The sequence below is a fragment of the Ranitomeya variabilis genome, chromosome 2, assembly GCF_051348905.1.
Source record: "Ranitomeya variabilis isolate aRanVar5 chromosome 2, aRanVar5.hap1, whole genome shotgun sequence".
In the NCBI taxonomy this organism is placed as follows: Eukaryota; Metazoa; Chordata; class Amphibia; order Anura; family Dendrobatidae; genus Ranitomeya; species Ranitomeya variabilis.
The window spans coordinates 817,826,815-817,852,444 of NC_135233.1; the positions used below are offsets into that span (position 1 = coordinate 817,826,815).

Sequence of the window (25,630 nt, forward strand, 5' to 3'; positions counted from 1 at the left end):
AATCAGAGATGATGAAGCCCAGGAATGGCAGGGACGACTGTTCGAAGGCACACTTCTCAAGTTTAGCATACAGACAATTCTCCCTCAGACAGAGAACAACTTGCCGCACATGTCTCCTATGAGAAAGCAGATCCGGTGAAAACACAAGGATGTCGTCCAAGTACACCACTACACTGGTGTAAAGTAGGTCCCGAAAAACATCATTCACCAACTCTTGAAAAACTGCAGGAGCATTACGTAAGCCGAAAGGCATCACCAAATACTCATAATGACCGTCTCTGGTGTTAAACACAGTCTTCCATTCATCTCCCCAACGAATTCGGTTCAAGTTGTAAGCTCCTCTGAGATCCAGTTTAGTGAAGATTCGTGCAAAATTCGCAGCAGCACCAGAATCTACATAAGCCTCAAGAAGAGAAGGCAAAATCAAAGGTGGAGAGGAATCATGGCTACCTAGGGAGGCCTTTCTTACCTGACCTAGGCGGAGGCGTTTCCCGGCTTCTGGGGACAAGAACGCAGAAGATGAGAAGCGCTGCCACAATAAAAGCATAAGCCTTGTGCGAGCCTCTCCTTTCGGCGTTGTTCGACAGGCTTGAGGCGATCAACCTGCATAGGCTCAGGGGAAGAAGAGGAAGAAGCTGCAGTGGTTTGGGAAAGAGAAGTACCACGTGTAACGGAGGATAAACGAGAAGATCTCCTCTCTGACAACCTCACGAGAATGCTCCTGGAACCACAAATCAATGTGAGTCGCCAAAGAGATAAGGTAATCTAAAGCAGAAGGAGTATCTCGCCCTGCCAGCTCATCCTTAATACGAGAAGACAAACTTCGCCAAAATGCTCCCACCAAAGCCTCATTATTCCAACCTAAATCAGAGGACAGCGTCCGGAAACGGATGGCATATTGAGCTACAGAAAGGGTCCCCTGACTAAGGTTGAAAAGGGACTCAGTAGTCGATACCAGACGACCAGGTTCATCAAACACCTTCCGGAAGGTGTCTAAAAAGAGAGCAAGTTGAGAAACCACTGGATGATCTCGCTCCCAAAGAGGGTTCACCCAAGTCAAAGCCTCACCCTCCAAATGGGACATCACAAAAGCCACCTTAGCTCGGTCAGTTGGGTACAGTAGCGGGGATAATTCAAAGTGTAGTTGACTGGTTGAGAAACCCGCGACATAATTTAGGATCCCCACCATACCGAGGTGGCCTGGCAAGACGGGGTGAGGGCTGTGGAGTGGACGCCTGTACAGGAGCAGAAGCGGCAGTCTGAAGAGAGAGAAGTCGATTATCGACAGAGGCCATAAAATTCAAAATATGGGACTGAGTGTCCCGTTGACTTAACTCTTGCTGAAGAGCCGCCAACTGAGTAGCGTTACCAGGGTCGGTAGACTGTAACGTCGCGAGACGAGACTCCATGTTCTTGAGAAAGGACATGATTATAGTCTGGTTCTCCCACAAAAAAAGTAACTCCTTTTGAGTGGCAGAGACACCAGCGGGGTCCATGGCCTGGTTATGCTGTAAGAATCAGGCTGCACTCAGATGTCATCTGAGTGCAGTCCAAATGTGAGTGTGACGATTCAAAGAGGGAAAACGGAAAGTGGACCCTCCAGACCACGACGACGAACCCCTCACGGACGAGCTGACCAGATAGACCGCCCCCTATACAGGGAGAGTTAGGGGCAGGCCCGTGAGGGACTATCGCCACGGAAGCTGGAGGACCAGGACGGGAGAAGACCAAGAAGAGGTGGAGATAGTAGGACCACAGGATAGGTAAATACTGCAGAGACACAGGACTGGTGGGTAAACTGCAGCAGTGCAGGGACTGGCGGAGGAACTGAGGGAACGCAGAGGCTAGCAGGATACAGGAAAGACAGGATTAACCCAAAGTCAGGGGGAAACCGAACTTCTTAGAGACTAAGAGCGGCCAGGAGCACCTGAAGGAACAAATGATAACCAGGCACAGAGGGACAGCAGGAAGCAGTTTAAATACCTAAAGGCAGGGTAGCCCTTCCGTGTAACAGACCTCCAGGACCATAGAGAGGACAATAAGGAGGACCTACTTCCTATACTAGTCCTCCAGGACCATAGAGGAGACGCCGACAGAAGATCAGAAGTGCACACGTGCAGCACTGAACCTGGTATGCGCGCGTGCACGAGAAGCAGAGGCCGGGAGCGAGCGAGGAGGCGGCAGTAGCGGTATGATACAATACTTTGCAATGCAGAGCCAAACCAGAGATACGTGGAAGAAACTGAAGACTACCATTCGAATGGATGGAGGATTAGCCTGAATAGCAAAGGCTCAGCCAATGATCAGCTCCAGGATGATCAAAGATAGTCTCAAGTTACCTGTGAGTATTGGGACAGTTAGAGGACGCCTGTGTGAAGCTAATCTTAGCAAGGAGTCCACGCAAAAGCCCACTGTTTAAAAAAAAAAAAAAATGTTCTGAAGCAGGTACAATTTTCCAAAGAACACATCAACTGTCCTAAAGAGAAATGGAGAAACATCTTGTGGACAGATGAAAGTCAATTTGTTCTTTTTGGGTCCAAGGGCCTTAGACAGTTCGTCATATGACCCCCAAACTCTGCATTCAAGCCACAGTACACTTGCAGACAGTGAAGCATGGTGGTGCAAGCATCATGATATCGGCACGTTTCTCTTACTATGGTGCAGGACCGATTTACCGCATACACGGGATCATGGACCAGTTTGCATGTATTAAAATACGTGAAGAGGTCCTGTTGCCCTTACACTGAAGAGGATATGTCCTAGAAATGGATGTTTAAACAAGACCACAATCCTAAAGACCCCAGTAAAAGAGCAAAATCTTGGTTCCAGTCCAACAAAAATTGAGATTATAGAGTGGCCAGCCCAATCCCCGGAACTTAGTCCAATACAACACTTGTGGGGTGACATTTAAAATTCCGTTTCAGAGGCAAAGCCAAGAAATGCCAAAACACTGTGGGATGTAGTCCAAGCATCCTGGGCTGGAATAACAGGTGACAGGGGCCAGAAGTTGGTTGACTCTGTGCAACATAGATGTGAAGCAGTTCTAAAAAACTCTGGGTATGCAACTAAATATTAGGTTAGTGATTCTCAGGAATGCTAAATCCACAAAATAAGTACATGTGAGTTTGTAAATACAAATGCAGACACTATTTTTTTTAGAAAAGCTCAATTTTTATTTTTTATTTTCTGTATTTAAAAATTTGATATACATTTTTCTTCATGTTTTGAATTATAAAACCGGGTGCAATATTCCCAATGCTGGAAATAAAAACTGGTATAAAGATTTTGTGATTATCCCTTTTGAACACACTGCTATTATTTTGAACACTACTGTACGGCGTCACTGCAGCTGGGAATGTTTTACTCTGAAATACCCCGGCGTGTCCTAGAAAACATACTTTGAAAAAACGACCAAGGACTATGGCCCAATTCATCATTGCCTTTGTGTATGTGTAGGTTTGTTGTGAGTTTACACTTTATTTTTTTTTTTCTGCCACCAAAAACTAATACCATAATAAATATGTATACATTAGGTATATTCCCACAGCTTCTTCATGCCCCGCTACCGTAGACTGAAAAGTCTTTTATATACACACACTTATCCCTTCATCTATCAAATAATATCACATTGTTAAAATTCTGGAACTGCCGTCCAGGAATAGGTTTTTAACGTTATGACAAGTTCAGCAGCATTCCTGTTTATGGACTAATTATCCCCCCATAGTGTAAGCCACACAGACTATGTAGCGGAGTGGCAAATGGCAGTGTGACCTCCGCCCCCTCCCCATAGCATTATGCCGTGCTTTGATAATGCCTTTGTATGTTTTGGTTGAAATAATAATTGTTGTTGCAGGGATTGTCTTGAATGTTGGGTTGTAGTGTAACCTGTGCCAGCTGGTGGCGCTATAGCTCATGCCTCAATAATGTGTTGGATCCAGCTTGTTGCAGTGGGTGTTATTTTTTGTGGGTTTTTTTTCCAATTTTAAAATGCTTTTCCCATGTTTTGAAAGGTATACCGTCACAAGGTTTGGCTAACCCATTTGAGAGCACCATGAATTCTCTGAATGATTAGCTTTGTATAACCCTGTCATCACTGGTAGCTTTCTGTGCACACTGTGCATAGACAGAAAGCTGCCAATCAGTGGTGGGGTCAGAGTTATACAGAGCTTGTGAATATGGAGGACTACATGGCAGCAGGTTTACTAATCCTCTAGTGATAGTGATTTGAACAAAACTGCAGCAAGCAGCCTAGCAAGTGACAAATCTCTGGGATCAGGGACTCTTCAACTTCACCACCGTGAAAAAAAAGTCTGTATAAAATGGACCGACTCTGACTCATAAAATATTTAATACATTAGGTACAGTAGTGCAGGATATGCTATAAAGGTTTTCATAATATTTGGGGAAGTTATGAAATGTCCTATAAATGTCTGTTCTGTTCCTGATCTAAGGATCTCAGCTCTTAGTTGAGATGAATCTGTGCTGCACTTTATGTACATGCTCAGTAGTGGCCAGTGCTGTGGGGTCGGAGTCAGTGTTATGAAGTGTCCTATAAATGTCTGTTCTGTTCCTGATCCAAGGATCTCGGCTCTTAGTTGAGATGAATCTGTGCTGCACTTTATGCACATGCTCAGTAGTGAGGCAGTGCTGTGGGGTCGGAGTCCGGGAAATTGAGGAGTCGGAGGTTTGGCTTACCGACTCCACAGCCTTGTTCTTTTCCTACATTATTATTATTATTATTATTTATTGTTATAGCGCCTTTTATTCCATGGCGCTTTACAAGTGAGGAGGGGTATACATAATAAAAACAAGTACAATAATCTTGAACAATACAAGTCATAACTGGTACAGGAGGAGAGAGGACCCTGCCCGCGAAGGCTCACAATCTACAAGGGATGGGTGAGAATACAGTAGGTGAGGATAGAGCTGATCGTGCAGCGGTTTGGTCGATCGGTGGTTACTGCAGGTTGTAGGCTTGTCGGAAGAGGTGGGTCTTCAGATTCTTTTTGCTTCCAGACTAGGTGGCAAAAACCTGGTGACAGATTCCCTTTAGTTTCATTTTTACTTTGTCATAAAGGTGTTTTTTAATTATTATTTTTTTTTGTTCTTCTAATTTCATTCTGATAACTATAATGTAATAAATTACTGACTGGTGAATGTGCTGCCTCCATAATACTTTATACTGGGACTTATCTTTTTCTTCTCCTATTAACCACAGTGAAGAAGCGGAGGGTCTAGCGAAAAGGTTAAAGCTGCGATTTTACAGAACGTCGGTTAAAGAAGATCTAAACGTCACTGAAGGCAAGTTGTCGCCTTCCGTTCAGCTTTACATTGTATATTTCACTCCCTGTGGATTATACGCATTATGCTTCTATTAACACAACAAATGTTTATTACAGTCTTTAAATATTTGGCCGACAAGTATCTACAAAGGCTAAAACAGCAGAATGCCGAAGACTCAGAAGTGGTGCATACTAGCAGCAACAAAATTGGTAAATACTTTCCTATATAAGAATTCTTCACCCCAGAATGTCCCACTGTAGTGTATGTGTAGATCTGTGTATCAGTGACAAATATAAGTATTTGATACACTGCTGATTTTGCAAGTTTTCCCACCTACGAAGAATGGAGAGGTGTGTAATTTTTAGCGTAGGTACTCTTCACCTGTGAGACAGGATCTACAGAAAAAAAAATGAAAATCACATTGTATGATTTTTACGTAATTAAATTGCATTTTATTGCATGAAATAAGTATTTGATCACCTGCAACCAGTAAGAATTCTGTCTCTCACAGACCTGTTAGTTTTTATTTAAGAAGCCCTCCTACTCTGCACTCATTACCTGTATTAATGGCGCCTGTTGGCTCAATTATTAGAAAATGTAAGAAACACAAGATGACTGTAAATCTTCCTTGGTCTGGGGCTTCGTGCAGGATCTCGCCTCGTGGGGTAAGGATGATTCTGAGAAAGGTCAGGAATCTGCCCAGAACTACACGGGAGGACCTGGTCAATGACCTGAAGAGAGCTGGGACCAGAGTCTCAAAAATTTCCATTGGAAACACCCTATGCCATCATGGATTAAAATGCTGCAGGGCACGCAAAGTCCCCCTGCTAATGCCACATGTCCAGGCCCGTTTGAAGATTGCCAGTGACCATGTGGATGATTCAGAGGAGGCATTGGGGAAGGTTAGATGAGACCAAAATAGAACTTTTTGGTATCTGCACCACTCGCCATGTTTAGAGGAAGAAAAAAACACTGTCCCAACTGTGAAGCATGGTGGGGAAAACATCATACTTTGGAGATGCTTTTCTGCAAAGGGGACAGGATGACTGCACAGCATTTAAGGGAGGATGGGATGGTTTTATGTATCGCAAGATTTTTGCCAACAACCTCCTTCCCTCAGTAAGAGCATTGAAGATGGATCGTGTCTGGGTCTTCCAGCATGACGATGACCCAAAACACACAGCCATGGCAACTAAGCAGTGGCTCCGTAAGAGGCATTTCAAGGTCCTGGAGTGACCTGGGCAGTCTCCAGACCTGAACCCAATAGAAAATCTTTGGAGGGAGCTAAAACTCAATGTTGCACAGTGACTGCTCTAAAAACCTGAAAGATCTGGAGAAGATCTGTAGAGGAGCGGGCCAAAACATTGCTGCAGCGTGTGCAAATTTGGTCAAGGACTACAGGAAAAGTCTGACCTCTGTAATTGCAAACAAAGGTTTCTGTACCAAATATTAAAGTGAACCTGTCAGCAGGATTTTGCTCAGGAAACTACAGACCTTGTCATGTTGCCATTGTTAAACTGATTTAAAATGATACCTGAGGTGAAGAAATTTGTCTTGTGGTTTTTGTGTAATCATTGTTAGAAGTTTTCAGTTAATGAGATTCTCCTGCTTTGGGGCGGGACTGTAGGCAGAGTCTTATCTTGGTGCTCTTCTTGGTTTTTCTGGCCTAGAGCACCAAGATAAGGGCTTGTTTCCACTTGCGAGAAACACGTCCGTGTCTCGCATGTGGAAACCAAGCTCTGTCGCCGGCACTCCAGAGCGGAGCGTGCGACCGCATAGGAACACATGGAGCTTCACGCTCCGCTCCAAAGTGCTGGCGCCAGAGCTTGGTTTCCACATGCGAGACATGGATGTGTTTCTCGCAAGTGGAAACAAGCACAAAGACTCTGCCTACAGGCCACGCTGTAGCAGGAGTATATCATTAACTGAAAACTTCTAACACTGATTAGACAAGAACCACAAGACTTATTTCTTCACCCCAGGTATCATTTTAATCAGTTTAACACTGCCAACCTGGCAATGCCTGTAGTTTAGTTAGCAGGATTTTGCTGACAGGATTGCTTTAAGTTCTATTTTTCTATTGTATCAAATACTTTTCATGCAATAAAATGCAAATTATGTAAAAATAATGCATATATACATTTTGTTTTGTTTTTTGATAATATTCTGTCTCTCCACAGTTGAAGTGTTTCTACAGACCTCTCCATTCTTTGTAGGTGGAAAAACTTGCAAAATTGGCAGTGTATGAAATACTTATTTTCCCCAATGTTTATGTATGTGTACATACATACATACATACATACATACATACATACATACATACATACAGTGAACTCGTAAACAATGTTGTAAGTAAATATATCTCTAAAGGTGCTATTGACACAAAATTCTCACCAGATGTTGGTAATAACCCATCCAATCCACACAGGAAAAGAAATCAAACCATAGATGTCCACAAATTTAAGGTATGTGTAATATTGAGAAATGACACATGGACAAAGTATTGAACACATGTTGAAAGAGGTGCAAAAAGCCATGGAATGTCCTGCCACATAGTGAAAAATAATATCAGCTAGTTCAATCGATGGCCTATAAAAAGGTGTCAATACCAAGGTGCCATGCAAAAAAGCATCTCATGATGGGTAAAGCCAGTGACCTATCTCAAAACCTTTGCAACCTTATTGTTGCAAAACTTACTAATGGCATTGGTCACAGAAGAATTTCTGAACTACTGAAGGTTCCAATGATCACAATTGGGGCCATAATCCGGCAAGTGGAAAGGACATTTTCACCATAAACCAGCCACAGGTGCTCCCTGCTAGATTTCAGACACAGGAGTAAAAAGAATTATCAGAAAAGTTGTCGGAGAATCGAGGACCACCTGTGGGGAGCTACAGAAAGACCTGGAATCAGCAGGTGCAATTGTTTAAAAAAAAAAAAGAGAAAACTATAAGTAATGCATGTGGATTGATAAAATGAGAGTAGACATTTATGCAAGACAATGATCCCAAAGAACCAGGTAAACTATTACTTTCAGAGAAAAGAAAATAAAGCTGCTAGAATGGCCCAGCCAATCACCTGATCTGAATCCAATAGAAAAATATATGGATGGAACTAAAGCTCAGAGTTCATAGAAGGCGTCCACGGATCGGTCAGGATTTGGTGTGTGAGGCCATAATCACACCTGAGCAATGTGTGCAACTAGTTTCTCCATACAGGAGGCGTCTTGAAGCTGTCATCACCAACAAATTATATACAGTGATATGAAAAAGTTTGGGCACCCCTATTAATCTTAAGCTTAATGTTTTATAAAAATTGTTTTTTTTGCAACAGCTATTTCAGTTTCATATATCTAATAACTGTTGGACACAGTAATGTTTCTGCCTTGAAATGAGGTTTATTGTACTAACAGAAAATGTGCAATCTGCATTCAAACAAAATTTGACAGGTGCATAAGTATGGGCACCCTTATCATTTTCTTGTTTTAAATACTCCTACCTACTTTTTACTGACTTACTAAAGCACTTTTTTTTGTTTTGTAACCTCATTGAGCTTTGAACTTCATAGCTAGGTGTATGCAATCATGAGAAAAGCTACTTAAAGTGGCCACTTGCAAGTTGTTCTCCTGTTTGAATCTCCTCTGAAGAGTGGCATCATGGGCTCCTCAAAACAACTGTCAAATGATCTGAAAACAAAGATTATTCAACATAGTTGTTCAGGGGAAGGATACAAAAAGCTGTCTAAGAGATTTAACCTGTCAATTTCCACTGTGAGGAACATAGTAAGGAAATGGAAGAACACAGGTACAGTTCTTGTTAAAACCAGAAGTGGCAGGCCAAGAAAAACATCAGAAAGGCAGAGAAGAAGAATGGTGAGATCAGTCAAGGACAATCCTCAGACCACCTCCAGAGAGCTGCAGCATCAACTTGCTGCAGATGGTGTCACTGTGCATCGGTCAACTATAGAACGCACTGTGTATTTTTGCCGCCATGCATAACGCCTTTTTGTATGACCAAACAACTCAATCTTGGTTTCATCAGTCCACAGGACCTTCTTCCAAAAAGAAATTGGCTTCTCCAAATGTGCGTTTGCATACCTCAGCCGACTCTGTTTGTGGCGTGCTTGCAGAAACGGCTTCTTTCGCATCACTCTCCCATACAGATTCTCCTTGTGCAAAGTGCATTGTATAGTTGACCGATGCACAGTGACACCATCTGTAGCAAGTTGATGCTGCAGCTCTCTGGAGGTGGTCTGAGGATTGTCCTTGACTGATCTCACCATTCTTCTTCTCTGCCTTTCTGATGTTTTTCTTGGCCTGCCACTTCTGGCCTTAACAAGAACTGTACCTGTGTTCTTCCTTTTCCTTACTATGTTCCTCACAGTGGAAATTGACAGGTTAAATCTCTGAGACAGCTTTTTTTATCCTTCCCCTGAACAACTATGTTGAATAATCTTTGTTTTCAGATCATTTGACAGTTGTTTTGAGGAGCCCATGATGTCACTCTTCAGAGGAGATTCAAACAGGAGAACAACTTGCAAGTGGCCACTTTAAGTAGCTTTTCTCATGATTGCATACACCTAGCTATGAAGTTCAAAGCTCAATGAGGTTACAAAACCAAAAAAGTGCTTTAGTAAGTCAGTAAAAAGTAGGTAGGAGTATTTAAAACAAGAAAATGATAAGGGTGCCCATACTTATGCACCTGTCAAATTTTGTTTCAATGCAGATTGCACATTTTCTGTTAGTACAATAAACCTCATTTCAAGGCAGAAACATTACTGTGTCCAACAGTTATTAGATATATGAAACTGAAATAGCTGTTGCAAAAAAAACAATTTTTATAAAACATTAAGCTTAAGATTAATAGGGGTGCCCAAACTTTTTCATATGACTGTACATTTCAGTAAGCGTGTTCAATACCGTTTTCCTGTGCCGTTTCTCATTATTACACATAACTTGATTTATGGACATCTATGGTTTGATTTCTTTGCCAGTGTAGATATGGTCCTACTGACCTCATGACCATTTCTCTATAAGTGAAATTTGATTATTTGATTTTGACTGGCAGAATGATGTAGTTTGTGGGTTGCACTATTCTAATAGGTTTAAAAAAATGTGAACCCGTTAGAAGTGAACGGGATCCCCTACAAGAAGAATGAAAGTAGTTCTGTTTTAGATGTCACGGAACGATTGCATACCGGTGTTATGGTTCCCATTTTCAGACATCCTCAGTGGGTTGTAAGAGTCATGTCGGTCTGGTAGTCGGGGGCAGGTATATCTCGCCCAGGTATTTGTCCTATGTGAATTAGGCCGCTCAGTATCATCAGGATACCGAGGGGTTAATAAGTGCAGGAATAAAGGCTGACCAGCTGGAGGTTTCAGGTGTCAGCCTGGGGCACACAGAATGCCTGTCTGTGTGAGACAACCGTGAGTGAGAGCTGTGCTCGTGATCTATGTAATGTTAGCTGGGAGGGAGAAGCCCCCCCAGTTGTTAGATAGGAACGTATTTGTATAGTTAGCGCCGGACAGGCAAGGATTTATTTTTATGTTTTGTTTTCTGTATTTGCTTTCACTTTAATAAACCTGACCTGAGGTCAGTCTACTTGGAAACCTGCTGTCGCCTCAGAGTTTAATGCACAAACCACGTGACCTTTGACCCCAGCAAAGGCGATCCCGGAGTGTTTTGTCACATTGTGGTGGAGAACGCGGGCACTCCGTGGCACAGGCGACAGTATGGAAGACGTGGTGAAAGCCCTAGTACAGTCCGTTGCCGTACAGCAGGAAGCTAATCGCTTGATGGCCGCACAGCTGAGGGAGTTACTGGACATGACGGCTGCAGACCGCCAGCTTCTCCAACAGGTGGCGCAGCGCCTGGTGAGCATGCCTGAGGCTGACCCAGAAGCAGAGTCCAGAAAGATCCATGTGAGTCGATACTGGCAAAAGCTGACCGCAGAAGATGACGTCGAGGCGTACCTGACCACGTTTGAGCGGACGGCGTTGAGAGAGAAGTGGCCGAAGGCACGATGGGCCGATTTGATTGCTCTGTTCCTCTCCGGCGAGGCCCAAATAGCTTACCATGACTTGGACTCGGAAGTCGCTCAGGACTTTGAGAAGCTGAAAACTGAGATCCTGGCCCGGCTCGGTGTGACGATGGCTGTCCGTGCACAGAGGGTGCACCAGTGGACCTACCAGCAAGATAAACCGGCGCGGTCTCAGATGTTCGACCTGATCTACTTAACAAAGAAATGGCTGCAACCCGAGGAACTGACAACACCCGAAATAATTCAGCGGATTGTCCTCGACAAGTATCTGAGAGTGCTACCTCCAGCGCTGAAAAGGTGGGTAAGCCAAGGAAATCCCACGACAGCGGATCAACTTGTGGAGTTGGTCGAGCGTTATTCCGTGGCAGAAGGACTTCCCGACGAAACCGCTAGCACCCGGTCTGTGCCTTCTCCTCGTGGAATCGGTAAGACTGTTCCAGGGACTGCGGGGGAAGGAAAATTGCCAAAAACTGTGGGGGAGGAACACGGGACTGCTCGCACCCCGAGATCAAGGGTGTCAGACTCTGGTTTCAATAGGGGGCCTGTTAGGTGTTTCCGTTGCCATGAGAAGGGCCATGTTTCTGCGAACTGTCCTGTTACCACTGAACCCATGCAGTGCGACGTTACGGACTCTAAGAAACGCATGTCTTTGGTTACACGGCTAGTAAGTGTGAATGCGGGTCAAAATGATACAGCGAAACACCTGCGTGAATTGTCTGTAGATGGGAAAAATGTTGTGGCATTGCTAGACTCTGGAAGTGTGGTGACTCTGGTGAAAGCCAGTCTGGTGGCACTTCCATCTGGTCCGTCTGATAAATTTTCTGTAACGTGTGTGCATGGTGACACCTGCTCATATCCTACAGCGGTCATGTGTATCTCCACTCCCTATGGGTCTGTGCAACACAAAGTGGGACTCGTTCCCGCATTGTTACATGATATAATCCTGGGCAGGGATTTTCCTCATTTCTGGCAGTTGTGGGAGAATCAGTTGCTCCTTCACGGTAGCTGTAACCGTGAATCTTCCCCCATGCCATCTGGAGGTCCCGAGTTCCTAGACGAGACCCCACAGGAAGATGTTGCTGGGGAGGTTATTGAATCTAACCTTCAGTTCCCCTTCTCAGTTATGGCGGGGGAAACTGAGGAAACTGAGGAAACTCAGCGAGAGGCGGAGGCAGACAGCCATCCAGCACCCTGCCTACCCGATTTGGGAGTTCAGTTGGATGACTTCCACAGCGAACAAGTGAAAGATCCTACCCTGACTCAGGCTAGGAAAAATGTAAAAGTGATAGATAGCGTACCCGTAGAACCTGACACTAGGCTAGCGTACCCGTACATGGTTCTTGAGAATGGTTTACTCTACCAGGTAGAAAAAAAAGGGGAAGACACTGTGCAACAGTTAGTGGTACCCAAACCTTATCGGCGGAAGGTACTGGACCTGGCCCACGGACATATAATGGGGGGACATCTGGGGGTACAAAAAACCACAGAAAGGATATTGCATTGTTTTGTGTGGCCCGGAATACACAATGATGTGCGTAACTATTGTGAGTCCTGTCCAGAGTGCCAAATCTCGGCACCTAAACCTCGGTTCTGTAGCCCTTTGGTACCCCTCCCTATTATTGGGGTCCCGTTTGAGAGAATTGGGATGGATTTGGTTGGGCCCCTTCCCCGGTCCGCACGTGGGCATCAACATATCCTCGTCATCATGGACTATGCCACTCGTTACCCTGAAGCCATCCCTTTGCGTAACACTGCTACCAAAACGATCGCCAAAGAGTTGGTACAAGTGTTTAGTCGGGTGGGAATTCCAAAACAGATACTCACCGACCAGGGGACTCCCTTTATGTCAAGGGTGATGAAGGAGCTCTGCAGGCTCTTACAAATAGACCAGTTGCGTACGTCAGTCTATCACCCTCAAACAGATGGCCTGGTTGAGCGGTTCAATAAAACCTTAAAACAGATGCTCCGGAAGGCGATAGACAAAGATGGGAAGAACTGGGATTACTTGTTACCCTATTTGCTATTTGCCATTAGGGAAGTTCCCCAGTCTTCCACAGGATTCTCGCTTTTCGAGCTATTATATGCCCGTCGTCCCCGTGGACTGTTGGACGTCGCAAAAGAAAACTGGGAAGGTCAAGTCACTCCCTTTAAAACGGTGATAGACCATGTAACGCAAATGCAGGACCGGATTGCTGATGTCATGCCCCTTGTTAGGGAACATATGTTACAGGCCCAGGGAGCCCAGAGGCAAAGTTATGATAGAGGCGCCAAGGTCCGTACGTTTGCACCCGGGGATAGGGTGTTGATCCTAATCCCTACGGTGGATAGTAAATTTCTGGCAAAATGGCAGGGCCCCTTTGAGGTCATGGAACGAGTTGGAGAAGTGAACTATAAAGTGCATCAGCCTGGTAAGAGAAAACCAGAGCAGATTTATCATGTGAATCTGATAAAACCCTGGAAAGACCGCGCTGCCCTAACAGCGGATCTGCCCCGTCCGGTTTGCTCACCTACCATACCGGAGGTGCAGATTGCCGAGACTCTCTCTGAACGACAAAAATCTGAGGTTAAGCAGTTTTTGTTACAGAACCAACAGTTTTTCTCGGAAAAACCTGGCCAGACTAGGCTAGTGAAACATGAGATTGTCACAGAGCCTGGTGTCACAGTTCATGTGAAGCCGTACCGGATTCCGGAAGCACGCCGTGAAGCCGTCTCCCGGGAGGTGAAGGCCATGTTGGACTTAGGAGTTATTGAAGAGTCGCACAGCGCCTGGTCCAGTCCAATCGTGTTGATACCTAAGCCGGATGGCTCCATACGGTTTTGTAATGACTTTCGGAAACTGAATGCGGTTTCTAAATTTGATGCCTACCCTATGCCCCGGGTCGATGAGTTGATCGATCGGCTGGGTAACGCCCGACATATTACGACCCTGGATCTAACAAAGGGGTACTGGCAGATCCCTCTGGCTGAGGCGGCCAGAGAGAAGACGGCATTTGCTACACCGGAAGGGCTGTTCCAGTATATCTACATGCCGTTTGGACTTCACGGAGCCCCAGCAACGTTCCAGAGATTGATGGATCGAGTCTTGAGGCCCCACAGGCAGTACGCCTCTGCCTACCTAGACGACATCATAATTTACAGCGTGGACTGGGAAGCTCACCTCCGGAAGGTACAGGCGGTGATTGATGACCTGAGAGACGCAGGCTTAACGGCGAATCCTAAGAAATGTCACATCGGCCTTGAAGAAGCCTGATACTTGGGCTACGTGATTGGCAGAGGAGTGGTTAAACCCCAGATCGACAAAATACAGGCAATTCAGGGCTGGCCGCAACCAGTGAACAAGAAACAAGTTCAAGCTTTCCTGGGCATTGCCGGCTATTATCGCCGGTTCATACCCAACTTTGCGGCCATGGCTACCCCCTTGACGGATCTTACCAAAGGAAGGGATTCCGTCATGGTAAAATGGTCCTCAGCGGCTGAAGAGGCCTTCCACAGTCTGAAACGGGCTTTGTGCTCTCAGCCCGTACTAGTGACTCCTGATTTCAGCAGCGAGTTTGTGGTGCAAACTGATGCTTCTGATACTGGTGTCGGAGCTGTACTTTCCCAGGTAAGGGACGGAGTCGAACACCCGGTCCTCTACCTCAGTCGGAAACTGAATGTACATGAGCAGAGGTATGCCGTGATTGAAAAAGAGTGCCTAGCCATCAAATGGGCTCTCGACTCCCTCAAATATTACCTGGCAGGTAGGAAGTTTAGGCTGGTCACGGACCATGCCCCTCTCAAGTGGATGCATCTCCACAAGGACCGTAATAGTCGGGTAACCCGGTGGTTCCTTGCCCTGCAGGCTTACTCTTTCACGGTGGAGCACCGCCCCGGGGTGCAGATGGGGAACGCTGATGCCCTGTCCCGAGTACACTGTTTGGAGAGTATTCTTGCTCGACCTGAGTGGTCTGAGCAGGGGGGAGGATATGTAAGAGTCATGTCGGTCTGGTAGTCGGGGGCAGGTATATCTCGCCCAGGTATTTGTCCTATGTGAATTAGGCCGCTCAGTATCATCAGGATACCGAGGGGTTAATAAGTGCAGGAATAAAGGCTGACCAGCTGGAGGTTTCAGGTGTCAGCCTGGGGCACACAGAATGCCTGTCTGTGTGAGACAACCGTGAGTGAGAGCTGTGCTCGTGATCTATGTAATGTTAGCTGGGAGGGAGAAGCCCCCCCAGTTGTTAGATAGGAACGTATTTGTATAGTTAGCGCCGGACAGGCAAGGATTTATTTTTATGTTTTGTTTTCTGTATTTGCTTTCACTTTAATAAACCTAACCTGAGGTCAGTCTACTTGGAAACCTGCTGTCGCCTCAGAGTTTAATGCACAAACCACGTGACCTTTGACCCCAGCAAAGGCGATCCCGGAGTGTTTTGTCACAGGGTGTAGAAGTCAGGCAAACTTCATTATGGAATAAACTGAGAATACACACTCCACTGGATCAGTTCTCCTTCATTCTGCTCACAGTTGTTGTATGAGAGCCAAGTGTATCACTTAGCTGTGTTATATTTCCTGATTCACATACACTTCTCAAACAAATAAAGGGAACACTTAAACAGAATATAAGCCCAAGTAAATCAAACTTCTGTGAAATCAAACTTTCCACTTAGGAAGCAACACTGTTTGACAATCAGTTTCTCATGCTGTTGTGCAAATGGAATAGACAACAGATGGAAATTATTGGCAATTATCAAGACACCCTCAAGAAAGGAGTGGTTCTGCAGGTGGGGACCACAGACCACATCTCGGTACCAATGCTTTCTGGCTGATGTTTTGGTCACTTTTGAATGTTGGTTGTGCTTTCACACTCATGATAGCATGAGATGGACTCTACAACCCACACAAGTGGCTCAGGTAGTGCAGCTCATCCAGGATGGCACATCAATGCGAACTGTGGCAAGAAGGTTTGCTGTGTCTGTCAGCGTAGTGGCCAGAGACTGGAGGCGCTACCAGGAGACATGGAGGGGGCTGTAGGAGGGCAACAACCCAGCAGCAGGACTGCTACCTCAGCCTTTTTGCAAGGAGAAACAGGAGGAGCACTGCCAGAGCCCTGCAAAATGACCTCCAGTAGGCCACAAATGTGCATGTGTCTGCACAAACAGTTAGAAACTGACTCCATGAGGATGGTCTGAGTGCCCGATGTTCACAGATGGGGGTTGGGCTCACAGCCCAACACCGTGCAGGACAATTGGCATTTGCCACAGAACACCAGGATCGGCAAATTCGGCACTGGCGCCCTGTGCTCTTCACAGATGAAAGCAGGTTCACACTGAGCACATGTGACGGACGTGATAGAGTCTGGAGATGCCGTGGAGAGCGATCTGCTGCCTGCAACATCCTTCAGCATGACCGGTTTGGCAGTGGGTCAGAAATGGTGTGGGGTGGCATTTCTTTGGAGGGTCGCACAGCCCTCTACGTGCTCGCCAGAGGTAGCCTGACTGCCATTAGGTACCGAGAGGAGATCCTCAGACCCCTTGTGAGACCATATGTTGGTGCACTTGGCCCTGGGTTCCTCCTAATGCAGCACAATGCCAGACCTCATGTGGCTGGAGTGCGTCAGCAGTTCCTGCAAGAAGAAGGCATTGAAGCTATAGACTGGCTCGCCCATTCCCCAGACCTGAATCCGATTGAACCCATCTGGGACATCATGTTTGGCACCATCCAGCAATGTCACATTGCACCACAGACTGTCCAGGAGTTGGCAGATGCTTTAGTCTGGGTCTAGGAGGAGATCCCTTAGGAGACCATCCGCCGCCTCATCAGGAGCATGCCCAGGCATTGTAGGGAGGTCATACAGGCACGTGGAGGCCACACACACTACTGAGCATCATTTCCTTGTCTTGAGGCATTTCCACTGAAGTTGGATCAGCCTGTAATTTGATTTTTCACTTTGATTTTGAGTATCATTCCAACTCCAGACCTCCATGGGATATTCACTTTGATTTACATTGATCATTTTTATGTTTTATTGTTCTCAACACATTCCACTATGTAATGAATAAAGATTTTCAACTGAAATATTTCATTCAGTGATATCTAGGATGTGGGATTTTAGTGCTCCCTTAACCCCTTAATCCCATATGACGTACTATCCCGTCAAGGTGACCTGGGACTTAATTCCCAGTGACGGGATAGTACGTCATACGTGATCGGCCGCGCTCACGGGGGGAGCGCGGCTGATCGCGGCCGGGTGTCAGCTGCCTATCGCAGCTGACATCCGGCACTATGTGCCAGGAGCGGTCACATTAACCCCCGGCACACCACGATCAAACATGATCGCGGTGTACCGGCGGTACAGAGAAGCATCGCGCAGGGAGGGGGCTCCCTGCGTGCTTCCCTGAGATTATCGGTACAAGGGAATGTACTCACCTTGTACCGAGCGTCTCCTCCCTGCAGGCCCCGGATCCAAAATGCCCACGGGGCTGCATCCGGGTCCTGCAGGGAGTACTTCCGGGTGCTGTGCAGGCGCTGGTAAGCCTGCGGCGATGTGAGTGAGATCGCCGATCTGATAGAGTGCTATGCAAACTATCAGATCGGCGATCTGTGATGTCCCCCCCTGGGACAAAGTAAAAAAAGTTTTAAAAAAAATTTCCACGTGTGTATAAAAAAAGTAAATAAAAAATAAAAATTCCTAAATAAAGAAGAAAAAAAATATATATATTATTCCCATAAATACATCTCTTTATCTAAAAAAAAAAAAAAAAAAAACTATAAAAGTACACATATTTAGTATTGCCGCGTCCGTAACGACCCAACCTATAAAACTGTCCCACTAGTTAACCCCTTCAGTGAACACCGTAAGAAAGAAAAAAAAAAAGAGCCAAAAAACAACGCTTTATTATCATACCGCCGAACAAAAAGTGAAATAACACGCGATCAAAAAGACGGATATAAGTAACCATGGTACCACTGAAAACGACATCTTGTCCCGCAAAAAACGAGCCGCCATATAGCATCATAACCAAAAAAATTAAAAAGTTATAGCCCTCAGAATAAAGCAATGCCAAAATAATTATTTTTTCTATAAAATAGCTTTTATCGTATAAAAGCGCCAAAACATAAAAAAATGATATAAATGAGGTATCGCTGTAATCGTACTGACCCGACGAATAAAACTGCTTTATTAATTTTACCAAACGTGGAACGGTATAAGCGCCTCCCCCAAAAGAAATTCATGAATAGCTGGTTTTTGGTCATTCTGCCTCACAAAAATCGGAATAAAAAGTGATCAAAAACTGTCACATGTCCGAAAATGTTACCAATAAAAACGTCAACTCGTCCCGCAAAAAACAAGACCTCACATGACTCTGTGGACCAAAATACGGAAAAATTATAGGTCTCAAAATGTGGAGACGCAAAAACTTTTTTGCTATAAAAAGCGTCTTTTAGTGTGTGACAGCTGCCAATCATAAAAATCCGATATAAAAAACGCTATAAAAGTAAATCAAGCCCCCCTTCATCACCCCCTTAGTTAGGGAAAAATAATAAAATTAAAAAAATGTATTTATTTCCATTTTCCCGTTAGGGTTAGGGCTAGGGTTAGGGCTAGGGTTAGGGCTAGGGTTAGGGCTAGGGTTAGGGCTAGGGTTGGGGCTAGGGTTGGGGCTAGGGTTAGGGCTAGGGTTGGGGCTAGAGTTGGAGCTAAAGTTAGGGATAGGGTTGGGGCTAAAGTTAGGGTTGGGGATAAAGTTAGGGTTAGGGTTTGGATTACATTTACGGTTGGAATTAGGGTCGGGATTAGAATTAGGGGTGTGTCAGGGTTAGGGGTGTGGTTAGGGTTTCAGTTGGAATTAGGGTTAGGGGTGTGTTTGGATTAGTTTCAGGTAGAAATGGGGAGTTTCCACTGTTCAGGCACATTAGGGGCTCTCCAAACGCGACATGGAGTCTGATCTCAATTCCAGACAATTCTGCGTTGAAAAAGTAAAACAGTGCTCCTTCCCTTCCGAGCTCTCCCGTGCGCCCAAACAGGGGTTTACCCCAACATATGGGGCATCAGCGTACTCGGGACAAATTGGACAACTTTTGGGGTCCAATTTATCCTGTTACCCTTGTAAAAATACAAAACTGGGGGCTAAAAAATAATTTTTCTGAAAAAAAAAAAAAAGAATTTTTATTTTCACGGCTCTGCGTTATAAACTGTAGTGAAACACTTGGGGGTTCAAAGCTCTCAAAACACATCAAGATAAGTTCCTTAGGGGGTCTACTTTCCAAAATGGTGTCACTTGTGGGGGGTTTTAATGTTTAGGCACATCAGGGGCTCTCCAAACGCGACATGGTGTCCCATCTCAATTTCCAGTCAATTTTGCATTGAAAAGTCAAATGGCGCTCCTTCCCTTCCGAGCTCTGCTATGCGCCCAAACAGTGGTTTACCCCCACATATGGGGTATCGTTGTACTCAGGACAAATTGCACAACAACTTTTGTGGTCTAATTTCTTCTCTTACCCTTGGGAAAATTAAAAAATTGGGGGCGAAAAGATAATTTTTGTGAAAAAATATGATTTTGTATTTTTACGGCTCTGCATTATAAACTTCTGTGAAGCACTTGTTGGGTCAAAGTGCTCACCACACATGTAGATAAGTTCCTTAAGGGGACGACTTTCCAAAATGGTGTCACTTGTGGGGGGTTTCAATGTTTAGGCACATCAGGGGCTCTCCAAACGCAACATGGCGTCCCATCTCAATTCCAGTCAATTTTGCATTGAAAAGTCAAATGGCGCTCCTTCGCTTCCGAGCTCTGTCATGTGCCCAAAAAGTGGTTTACCCCCACATATGGGGTATCAGCGTACTCAGGACAAATTGTACAACATCTTTTGGGGTCCATTTTCTCCTGTTACCCTTGGTAAAATAAAACAAATTGGAGCTGAAGTAAATTTTGTGTGAAAAAAAGTGAAATGTTCATTTTATTTAAACATTCCAAAAATTCCTGTGAAACACCTGAAGGGTTAATAAACTTCTTGAATGTGGTTTTGAGCACCTTGAGGGGTGCTGTTTTTAGAATGGTGTCACACTTGGGTATTTTCTATCATATAGACCCCTCAAAATGACTTCAAATGAGATGTGGTCCCTAAAAAAAAAATGGTGTTGTAAAAATGAGAAATTGCTGGTCAACTTTTAACCCTTATAACTTCCTAACAAAAAAAAATTTTGGTTCCAAAATTGTGCTGATGTAAAGAAGACATGTGGGAAATGTTACTTATTAAGTATTTTGCGTGATTTAAGGGCATAAAAATTCAAAGTTGGAAAATTGTGAAATTTTCAAAATTTTTGCCAAATTTCCGTTTTTTTTCACAAATAAACACTGTTATATCGAATAAATTTTACCACTAACATGAAGTACAATATCTCATGAGAAAACAATGTAAGAATCGCCAAGATCCGTTGAAGCGTTCCAGAGTTATAACCTCATAAAGGGACAGTGGTCAGAATTGTAAAAATTGGCCCGGTCATTAACGTGCAAACCACCCTCGGGGCTTAAGGGGTTAAACGCCCTACCCTTTTTGTTTGGTCCTGATACAGAGAGCATGGTTCAGGTTCTGTCTAATTCAACAAGTTTGGATGACTCTATTCTACTATGGGGTCTTCAGTAAGGCTACACTAAGGCACTTTTGGTAGTGCTACTGATTGTGTGACCACTGCAGGGCCCAAGCTTGTGTGCACTGGATTCTGTTGGCTTTTTCCTGCACCCACTGTATAGGACATTGCAGCACAACTCTCCAAGTAAGGCCGGGGTCACACTACTGTATGGCCTCGGATGCGATATGCTAATGACCCTCGGCTCCTGCTCTGTTGTGAGCGGGAACAGAGTGTCATGCGTCTGTGCTCCAAGCCTCTCGCACAGAGACAATTGGAGCACAGCTGCAGACGAGGCGGAGAAAGTAATTTCTCCATCTCCCCCACTGCCGGCATCGGCATATATCGCACCGCACTCGGGTGATATCTGAGTGATGTGCGCTGTGTCACTCACACCCATAGGCTTGTATGGGTGCGAGTGAGCAGAGACTCGGCCGAGTGTCGGTGACAATCACTCGCACACTGAAAACGGCCGAGGAAAAATTCGGTGATCTGAGCTGCTATGTGATGTTTTCACACAGCACTTGTCCGTATTCTACGCTGGTGTGACTCCGGCCTAAATGGAGCTGTATTGTACTGTCCATTACATGAGCTGGATGGGGGACTCTTCGTGTAGCCAAAAGGCTGAAAGAGGTTTGAGGAGAGAGAGGCTCTTGGCAGTTAGATTTCCACTCATCAAAAAGTCACGTTCTAATAAAAAAAATATATATAGATATATATATACATACATACATACATACTGTACATACATACATACATACATACATACATACAATTATGTTCGCTTGAGATACTGACCACTTAATAATGACTCCTTAGGGTGCTTTCACGTTGTGTTCAGGCACCTAGTCAGGAGGCCCCGTCGGGCTTGCATCCAAAGCACGTTAAAAAACTATGTAAGTGCCAATGAGCCATAGACTATAATGATGCCGCCAGAGCACGTGCATCATTTTCAAGCATGTAGGCCTAGTGCAGGCGGACACTCGGACGTAGTAGGCTGTGGCTGAGTGTCTGCCTCCAGCGTATACGCCCAAAAATGATGCACAACAGGGCACACGGTCGCTCTGCTGGTAGCATTATAGTCTATGGCCCAGTCGGTGCATATGTCTGAATCTTGTTTTGCGGGGGGATTCGAACTTAAGCCCCGATGGGGCCACTGAACGGGTGCCTGAAGGCAATGTGAAAGCACCTTTTATACGTTTGTGAAGGTATCCATAGCATTGAAATAAAGTTAAAACCAATTAAAGGGCCACTGTCACCCCCCTCCAGCCGTTATAAACTAAAAGAGCCACCTTGTGCAGCAGTAATGCTGCATTCTAACAAGGTGGCTCTTTTAGTTTTAGGTTCAAGTATACCCAAAATAAAGCGTTTTTATACTTAGCCACAATTCCTGTCTCTAGCCAGGTAGGCGGGTCCTCACTCCCCAGCTTGGCCAGCTCCTCTGCCGTCACTCACATCTTTCGGCGCCGCCCCCTCAGTGCTGTTATCGTTTCAAAACCGGCGCCTGCGCTGTGTACTGGCGTCCTGCGCAGACGCAGTAAGCTCTGGCCGTCTGATGTCCTAGCCAGGCTTGCACACTGCGCCTGCGCGGGCATTGCGGCCAGCCACCTTTGGAATCCCCGGAAAACGTCTTCTTATCAGTATATATTTATGTTTCACCTACACAGAATATTCCGTGTAATGGCTGATACCAGAGAACAAAAGACATCCACAGAACACCAGGATGGATCTGCTGCACAGCAAATAGCTGTAGGACCTGCGATGACGTCACTGCCATGTGATTAGGGCTATCACATGGCAGTGACGTCATCGCAGGTCCTACATCTATTTGCTGTGCAGCGATCCATCCTGGTGTTCTGTGGATGTCTTTTGTTCTCTGGTATCAGCCATTACACGGAATATTCTGTATAGGTGGAACCTTTGGAATCCCCGCCCCGCACTGTGCATAATGCATAACACAGTGCGGGGCGGGGATTCCAAAGGTGGCTGGCCGGCGGCCGCAATGCCCGCGCAGGCGCAGTGTGCAGGCCTGGCTGGGACATCAGACGGCCAGAGCTTACTGCGTCTGCGCAGGACACCAGTACACAGCGCAGGCGCCGGTTTTGAAACGATAACAGCGCTGAGGGGGCGGCGCCGAAAGCGCAGGAAGATGTGAGTGACGGCAGAGGAGCTGGCCAAGCTGGGGAGTGAGGACCTGCCTACCTGGCTAGAGACAGGAATTGTGGCTAAGTATAAAAACGCTTTATTTGGGGTATACTTGAACCTAAAACTAAAAGAGCCACCTTGTTAGAATGCAGCATTACTGCTGCACAAGGTGGCTCTTTTAGTTTATAACGGCTGGAGGGCGGTGACAGTGGCCCTTTAAGTTTTAACATGAACCTGTGATGCCATAAAATGAATGGCGTGATCATAATCTCATGTCTTCGTCTTTTCAGGGGTATTTAACACGGCAGGCGGTAGTCACTCTGGTCAGAAATCTAATGCTATGAATGGCGGAGATGTCATCAACCTAAGGCCAAATAAACAGAGGACCAAGAAAAGCAAAAGTCCTTTCAGCAGCTGTACGTTACTTTAAGACTGAAGGTAACAGACCGGTAAAGGAAAACTTCACGTTGGGGACTACAGTGCAATGGACAAGAGGAATACAGCCAGTTCCAGAGATGACAGTCTGCTTCACCTGAATGTGACACCGTCAGAGAACGCAGTGCCCCCCAGGGCTACCTCTACACACACTGCGCCACCTAGTGCTGGCCAGTGCTATTGCATGTTTTGGTGTACCAACTAATCCAATGCTGCCCAAATACTGTTTTATGAAGCCTCCACATTTGTAGTATTTATTGGAGTTTATATATTTAACCTAATTGTATGGATGCTTTTTTGCAGCATCTGTTGGATACCAAGTAACACACTACATGGTACTTGTGCAATATTCATCCAGCTCACATTCTATCCCCATTACTTACATGTATGAAAGAAATCTATCCACTTTTACATAGAACTGTGTGTTTTTAAAGATATATCTATTTCAGTACCTTACAAGGTGATGTGCATTGTGCCAAACTGCTTTGTCATTGAGCTGCTATCACTGCTTGAAAATGTTTGTTTTTCTACCAGTTGTTTTTGTTTGTTTTTTTGTTGTTGTTGTTTTTTTAATAAATTCATCTCGACTGATTTAACCATCCAGCACAATGTAGGGCAGCATACACTTAGCCTTCTCGCCACACAGATCAGCCTCTCTAGTGGCCTGTTTAGTAGAGGTTTTTGGCATTTCTAGTTTTGGCCTTATTTTGATTTCTTACAGCTGTATTACTTTTTTATACATTAGAATATTAGTAGGATTTAAAGGAGTAACTACCATTTTTAATATTTTTATTTTCATAAATGAAAATAAGAAACTTTTGTAATATCTTATTAGATAAACCTCGTCTTTTTCCTCCTGGACTGATCGATCATTCTCAATTCACCGGTAAAATCTGTTTTCAGTGAATTCTGATTTTCCCATTACTGAGATTGGAGATGGCAGTTGCTGCTTCTGAAATTCTATGGATAAATTGATCTGATGTTTGGTGTTTTTTAAAATTCAATCTCCGTAATGGGAAAGTCTGTCTTCACTGAATACAGATTTTACCCATAAATTGAGAATGAAAGGTCAGTACTGGAGAAGGAAGAAAGCCGATAAGATAAAATATAAAGTTGCTTATTTTCCTGTGTTACGACAGTTGTGCTTTAGTTGGAGAATGATGCTACCTATGAGAGATGATTGTTTTGCTTTTCCATTTAAGTGCCCATATCTTCTACTATGCCTTGTAAAATTCTCATAATCTAACATACATTCCAAATCACTGGATAGATTAGAAAATAGTTTGAAAGTTTTCCACCTAGCAATGCTGGTCTTCCAAGTTTCAGACAATTCTGGTATAAAAAATGTCTTGCAAGAATCTTTGTGTGGAAACTTCCTGAAGAAGAAGCCATGAGCTTCGAAACGCGTTGAATAAACCACCCGAACACCTTACAACTATATCTGGATTCATTATTTGTTACAGCAGCGCAGATTTTATCCACATTCATCTATTATAACGTTTGCAAGAATTTTGGAATTCTTAGTATATAATATGGTGGATTACGAGAATAATATTGGTGGCTATTCCTTGCCTTTTTATTGCTTTCTACTACCTTCATTGCTATCAATGCCTTTCTGTGACAATGTGTAATGTTTGTTTTCATATTCATTTGCCAAGCTCTGTGTATCCTTAATAATCTACAGGTAATCAAACATAATTGGGGATATGTATTCTACAAGAAAGCGTGCCTCTCCTTTCAGTAGGAAAACAATCTTCGCTCAGGACTTTGCAGTATAATCGTTTTTCTAAATCACTCTATTAGAAGATTTTGCTTTTACCCCACAGCATGGACCTCCCAAAACTAAGCGTGCCCTGCTTGCTGTTCTTCGCCACTGTCTTCAGTAAAGGAGCAAGCACTGTAAGATATGATACTCGCTCATACACTGAATATGGCAATTTAGCAGCATCGGCCTCAGGAGGTCTGTGCTGTGGCTTAGCAGCAGGAGGAGAAAGCTGCCTGGCTCACTGCAGCATCCCCCTCGTAAGGTCTGTGCTGCGGCTTAGCAGGAGGAGAAAGCTGCCTGGCTCACTGCAACATCAGCCTCAGGAGGTCCATGCTGCGGCTTAGCAGGAGGAG

General features: G+C 44.9%; 1 protein-coding gene across 1 annotated transcript in view; it reads left to right on the plus strand.

Annotated features, from left to right (window-relative positions):
• Positions 1 to 24,103, plus strand: part of RAB23 (RAB23, member RAS oncogene family) — a 79,075-nt gene extending 54,972 nt beyond the window's left edge. The window contains exons 5-7 of the mRNA XM_077289998.1: positions 5,219 to 5,301; positions 5,400 to 5,492; positions 23,368 to 24,103. Of these exons, the coding sequence (XP_077146113.1) occupies positions 5,219 to 5,301; positions 5,400 to 5,492; positions 23,368 to 23,507 (316 nt within the window). The 3' untranslated portion in view covers positions 23,508 to 24,103. The remainder of the gene's footprint in view (positions 1 to 5,218; positions 5,302 to 5,399; positions 5,493 to 23,367) is intronic.
• Positions 24,104 to 25,630: the final 1,527 nt, after the last annotated feature.